General features: G+C 37.0%; 1 protein-coding gene across 1 annotated transcript; it reads right to left on the bottom strand.

Annotated features, from left to right (window-relative positions):
• Positions 1-3441: 3441 nt before the first annotated feature.
• On the bottom strand, positions 3442-5372 carry rps26 (ribosomal protein S26). The gene is made up of 4 exons (XM_060893916.1): positions 5266-5372; positions 4377-4554; positions 3671-3801; positions 3442-3530 (listed from the first exon to the last, which is right to left on the bottom strand). Exons 1-4 carry the CDS (start codon positions 5266-5268, stop codon positions 3495-3497), a joined length of 348 nt encoding a protein of 115 aa, XP_060749899.1. The 5' UTR covers positions 5269-5372; the 3' UTR covers positions 3442-3494.
• Positions 5373-7086: the final 1714 nt, after the last annotated feature.

Below are 7086 nucleotides of genomic sequence, written 5' to 3' on the forward strand. Positions count from 1 at the left end.
ATATATGTATATATATATATATATATATATATATATATATATATATATATATATATATATATATATGTATATATATATATATATATATACATATATACATATATATATATACATTATAAAATTGTTCATGCTAAATGTCTTCTAAGTAGAAATTAACTTGAAGAAAAATTTTGCCTTAGTTTTGGAGCGTTCCGCAGTGGATAACCTTGGTCCTGCCCAATTCCTGGACTTGCTGGTTTCCTTTGTGCCTCAGAAATCGATTGTTGTTTTTATCTAGAAGACCTCACCTCAGTGGCGATGATACAGTTCATTGCATTTGCTCTTCAGGACTATAGAGGAGCGTTTTGCATCATACTTGCAGTACGAAGTCCCCCTTATATCCAGCCTGTGCGACAAAACTGTTGTTGAAACAATTGCCTAGCTTTAGTTAATAAGGTACGTTTGTTCACAATATAATGGGCTAAATGCTGCACACTAGGCGATTGCAAACGGGTGTAACAAACCATAGCGCAGTAAATGGAGCCTTAACCTGCTGGTGCAGATCAAACAAAGACCCATATTGCATTCTGTGACTCTGATGAATGATATGGAGGGGTTGATACCTCGGAGGAGGTTTGCACTTTTCTAACTCTCTGCTTAAATGTGAGTGTTTTCGCTGGGGCTGTGGGGTTGGGCAGGCAGATGGGGATAGGGTGGGGTGGGTTCAGGTTTGGTGGGGCTCTTTTTAAAGGCTTTAGGAGATCCTACTGTATTTAATGGTGACTGAGCTTTGGAACATATTCTTTTGCCTTCTGAAATTGCTCGATTGCACTGACTTCTGATAAAAATGCTATTTAGGAAAAATAAGTACAAATTTGATACTATGTAGGTTATAAAGACAAACAGTGTGTTGTTTTTAAAGTTCTATAAATACTATTTTCCTAATGAAAGGAATTGTCACAAAGGGTTTCAGAGCAGAAAAATTCTCCTTGTGTTGTAAAATCGGTGCTTGGTTGTTTGTGTGGCTTCTGCCCTTAATATTGGCCTTGTATCCTGTACGCTTGTCCTGTGTGAACATGTCGCATACGAAATAACATGATCATGGTACACTTCATTCCCAAAGGCGACAGATTGCTGCGGGACAAGAGTAAAATTATTATTGCAGAATTTTGTACCGTCCTGGCAAGATATTGTGGCCTGTTTTAGTCCTTTATTGCACAAAGTGAGATAAAGCACCAATGAACAAATTTTGAGAATATCAGAGTTTCATGTTTGAGGTTCGTTCCTGTACCGCCTTTTCAATCGTGGACAGTGCTTAAGGATACTTGGATGTTGTAGCATGTTTGTCACTCGGCGTTTGTGAAGATGGTCGGCTATTTCCCAAACCTGCTTATGTGTGATCCCCTAATCTAGTGTTAGACTTCCTGCTAGCTAAAATGCATCCGGAGACCTCTTAATCTTAATGTGTGTTTGGATCCATGCCAGTGAAAGCCTCCAGAGTGAATGAGTTCTGAAGTATACTCTAAATGAGACCAAAACCAGTATTTCCTCTACAACGTTAAGTCGATAGCTTTGCACCCTTCATAGCTGAAGAGAATTCATCCTCCTCCTACCAAACGTAAAAATGTACTTGAAGATATTTAAGAAACAAAACATCAAATATATGATACTTCACAATGCACTTAATGGTTAATGAAATGAATTTATGTAAATAAGTACATGGTATGTATGAGTCAGAAGGTAGCATGTGTGCTTATTTGTTTTGCTGGAAATCTGGAACTGTTCAGCTTGTATATCGGCTGCAAATCTTCCCCCATGTTCCTCTTCCACAGCCTCTGTTTTCTCCCCTCAAAAGGTTTTCCCCCCTGACCCTTATGTGTGATGAACTTAAATGAATATTTTTAAATGAACTGTGAAGCAACCATCACAAGCAAGTGCGAGTGTGTGAGCATTTTCGTGAGGCAGGGGTTACACTCCCTTTCATACTTACAGGCTTTCTCCTGGGCTCAATGTTTTTAAAGGCTTTGTGAAAAAAAATGTATATGACAAAGAAAAAACTCTTTACCTCAAATTTGTTAAAATAAAAAAACTGCCTCATGTTCTTTAAAAAGGTGTGTTGGTTTTAAGAGGTGTTGTTTGGTTTTGTTTTTAAGGAGTGACCCAGCATTCAGTTGAAGTAATTTTTCATGTCCAATAAAGTAATGTTTGTCGTATCTCCTGTCCACTTAAACATCTCCGCTATTGTTTTCCATTTTGCTTTTTGTGCTGTTAAGCTTCGAACTCACGAGATATGCAGAAAAGTGTGAAATGACTGAATATCATTATTTCCAAAAAAATCTGAAAATTAAGTTTTGCTGTCTTTTAAATCTTAGATGGACAGATGGAATGAGATTCTCACAACGAGGAGTGTATGAATAATTTCAGCTTATTTTTTTACTCCGCAACATCTACTGCTTAAATCTTCTAACATTTACTGTTTTTTTTAATCCTAAAAATTGCATTAACATATTGTTAAAGGGTAATAGTTCATAACACAGGAAATTTGATTATGCAATTTACTGCCAGTTTTAGAAAAGTCAATGTGATAGAAATCAGGTTCAGGATTTATTTTTTTTTATTTTTTAATTATCCAGTAGTCAAGAGTTAAATTCTCTGAGCTGGATAAGATCATGATTTTAGCTTTAGACCACAACAATGGAATTGACTCAGTCAGCCAGCTTTAATCCCATCTCTCCACGTACAGAGGCTGTAATTAAGAATCAGAATCAGGTTTATTGGCCAAGTGTGTTTTGGAATTTGGATTCAACTGTTTGTGACTACATTTATTTTTTTACATAGCAGTTACAACTCCAGGATATTTGGAGTTTTTATTTAATTTATGGGCATGAAATGTTAATCATTCTGAATATTAAGAGGAGCGTTCCGGTTTTTTATGCCATCTTGTGTATGTTTGGAATCAGTGATCATTTGTTGGATATTAAGAGATTTAAAGTAGATGATTTGGCTATAGCATAGTAATGAATTTTATAAAAGCCATAGCAGGACAAACTGCCCAGAAAGCAAAAAAAAATTCATTGAGTAAGATCACGTGGTCCACATATTTGATTTGGCGTAGTTTGTACACCAGATGCCCTTCCTGACACAACCCTCCCATTTTATCCAGGCTTCAGACCGGTGCTGAGATAGCTGGGTTAGATCGCTGCCTGGGAATCGAACCTAGGCTGTGGCAAATGATCCTGCCTCTGGACCACCAGGAGGCTCTCGTGATGAACAGATACAAGCCAAAAATTTCATTACCATTTATTAAAGGTCATTTTCAGAAGAAATATCTGAGAATTTTTTTGAGAATTCTTCATTGCAATCATTGCATCATCATACATCCTTTTCTTTGGAGACCATTTATCCTATTTTAAAGTGTGAAGAAAAGCAAAGGAAAAAAAAACCCCACACACAATCCACATGGTTTTAATGGGGTATTATTTATTTACGTACAAACATCAGCAAAATGCTCCAATTTACATGGGCTTGGCAGGAACTCTTGGGGCAGCACCCTAAAGAAAAAACAAAATGAGCAGTGTGAAATATCAGTGAAGGTATTAGCACACCTGTAGAGTTAACATCTACTGATTCCTTCTAGCAAAATCCAGATTCTCTAACTTCTCTCCAGTCTGTGTGTCTGTGTTAAACTTACCGCAGGTCTGAAGCGAGGAGGTGGCGTGCGGTCCTTCCTGGCCTCGCGCGATCGGTTCCTTACAACTTTGCTGTGGATGGCGCAGCTCACGCAGTAATGAAGCTTAACATACAGCTTTGGCAAAACATAGGCTGGTAAGAAAGACAGCAAGAGAGAAAAAGCAAGACGATGTTAGCTTTCAGATCATTTACAGGTTTAACATATTTGGCTGTAGTGAGCGGTGTGTGAAATAGTGATCATTGATAATTTCTCAAGATGCAAATGTTTATCTAAAAACCTACAAGAGAAAAATGACAAGGAAAAGAAATAAAACAAATTCCAGAGACTTTGCAGCACTGTTTGGACATGACAATGCCTACCTGCCTCAGAATACAGACTTTGCAAGTAACCATTGTCTACATTTCAGACACACCCTTTATCAACAAATCAACTAACTATTAACTAGTTATTAACAATTAACTAACTCTTCATGGGAAGTAATCACAATGTCTCAGAAGGTCCATCATGACTTTTTTTTTAACATTTCATATTGACCAGTCTGACCCTGAAAATTTAAAAGGGACCTAACTGAAGCATGTTAGGTAAACACACACAGCAGTCACTAGCATTAGATCTGCAGACATTTGATTAAGCTAAAGATTATCATTAGTATCTTTAGTAGTATTGTGGATTGACAGGTGTGAAATAGCTCCACAGTTTTACTCACAATCAAACACACTGGCCTCTGAGATGTCCCTCACAGCTGCTGCCTCAACGATGTTCCTGATGACAAACTTCTTGATGGCCTTGTCTTTGGGCACACAGCGAGCACAGTTGGTACAGCGGATGGGCTGAACGTGGCCACGGCCCTTCTTGGCACGGCCGTTGTTCCTCCTTTTCTTGGTCTGGGGAAACAGGTTGACTGTTAATCATACTAGAAAACATTAGAGCAAATCCATCAGACAATATGTGCACCTAGGGATAGGTTGGTCTGGGGTTTATGTGCCAATTAACCATATTAATACCTGCAATTAGTTCTGACAGTCAATAAATACCAGTCCAGGTTTTCTTTTTTTTTTTACATAAAGTGTCTACATTATCAGTGCATTTTAACAGTCAGTCACATGGACAAAAGCCACAACATTACATGCAACTATAAAGAGAAAATAAAAGCAAAATACAATGTGGTGCTTTCTAAAAAAAATACATGTTACTGTGGTCCAAAAGGAACACAACACTTTGCTATGTGATGTTAGAAAGTAGAAATTAGAGCTTATGGCTGAACTCAGGACTTTATAAAGCAACCTTTATGTACACTGGTATACACCAAACTGACATAAAATTGGGACAAATATAAATGCATTCATATGGTCTGCTATAATTGTTTATCTGTAATCATCTAAAGAACCCTAGTGATGCAGCACATCAGCTTCCGGTCTCGCGCTCGCTTACATTAGTGCTACATAATCATAGATCTGCACCATAAGAACCATCTAATCATAATTAATGATATTAAAATATTCATTTCACAAACTCGACAATAAAAAAGCGACAATATGTTAAAATGGTTCGGAAATATCCGATCTGCGATGTGCTGTAAAAGAAAATACACTCACCATCTTGACTTAAGGGGCACGCGAGAGAACCGGAAGTGGTATTACGTCGTTTATAAAACGGGTGTGATGTCTCGTTTTACATCCCGCACACATTCTGCATGCCAAAGGACCTTTGGTAGCCACCGTGTCCGCCTGTCTAAAAAAAAAAAAAAAAGCAGAATCAGGTTTATTAGCCAAGTGTGTTGATGTTGACACACACAAGGACTTTGGTTCCAGCTGTTTGTGACTCTCAAAAGTACAAGACATAAATAACATTATATTATACAAGACAATACAGACTATACAAGACAATACAGATGTGATACAATAGACAGTATGAGTATTATATATGAATACAGAATATATGACATCAGTTATGTACATAAAGTGTGAGAAGTGCCAGCAGCAGTATTGTGTAACATATACTGATGACGTGATGACTGATAGTCCTGATAATACAGTACTTATAGATATGAAGCAGGGAATATAATTATGGTGAGTTGTTAATCAGGGTGATAAGGGGCCTGGGGAAAGAAACTGTTCCTGTGTCTGGCAGTTTTGGTAACCAAAGCTCTGTAGCGCCTGAGAGAAGAGAGGAGCTGAAAGAGGTTGTGTCCAGGGTGTGAAGGGTCAGTAGTGATATTTTCCTGCCCGGTTTCTGGTTCTTGTAAGGTACAAGTCCTGGGGTGGTGGGCAGGGGGGCACCAATTATTTTTTTCTGCTGATTTTGCTGTACATTGCAGTCTGTTCCTGTCCTGTTTAGTTGCTGCTCCAAACCAGATGGTGATGGATGTGAACAGGACAGATTCAGAGACTGCAGTGTAGAACAGCATCAAGAGCTCCTATAGCAGACCATACTTTTACTTTTTCTATTTCTAATTATTTTATTTATTTCACAGGCACTTAAACACTAAAGGATTGCATTCCTGTAACTATACAATGACGCTTTGAATCAGTCACTAAAATAAGCCACCCTTTGTTTCAGTCCAGTATTGGAAACTAAGGGATGTTGGAATAACCACAGTCATTTATATTACAATACACTGGACTTCTCGAATCTGATTGGTCAGAAGGTGTTGATTGATTTTATACAACAGCACCTGGACAACAGCACCTGGACAACAGCACCTGGACAACAGCACCTGGACAACAGCACCTGGACAACAGCACCTGGACAACAGCACCTGGACAACGCTTTGTATTAATGTTTCTGTAGTAACACTTTACTCAAGACTTGTATATCGGACACTTCACATATTTCTTAGGGCCACATTACGTACATTACACATTATGTAGTAAGAGTTTTCTATAAACATAAATAAATATTTAAGTGCCTTATTTACAAGTTTTCCATCTTTTTTTTTTTACTTGCTCTTTGCACTGTTTTGTATTATTCAACATTATTTGTGGGTTAAGTTTGTCAAATAAAGTTAATCTTTAACAATGAACATTTAATTCTTCTTCTTCTTCTTCTTCTTCTTCTTCTTCTTCTTCTTCTTCTTCTTCTTCTTATTATTATTATTATTATTATTATTATTATTATTATTATTATTAGTAGTAGTAGTAGTAGTAGTAGTAGTAGTATTAACATAATAAAAGCGGTTTAAAAAACAGAAGTTTGGTTTCTAACGAAAGAATAATGACCAGAACCTCAGATATTTAATTTTAAACAAATGCAGTTAAGAAACCTTACCACTAGATGGCAGCAGATGGCCTTTATATATATTTTTTTTATTTAAATGAGACCATAAATCACTGCCTGCTGGAGTTGTCACAGTGGATACATTCAGATATCTGTGAATTTTGTGTTATTTCTTTTTAATTATTTTGATATTCTTTTAT

Source organism: Tachysurus vachellii, chromosome 19, assembly GCF_030014155.1.
Source record: "Tachysurus vachellii isolate PV-2020 chromosome 19, HZAU_Pvac_v1, whole genome shotgun sequence".
NCBI lineage: Eukaryota > Metazoa > Chordata > Actinopteri > Siluriformes > Bagridae > Tachysurus > Tachysurus vachellii.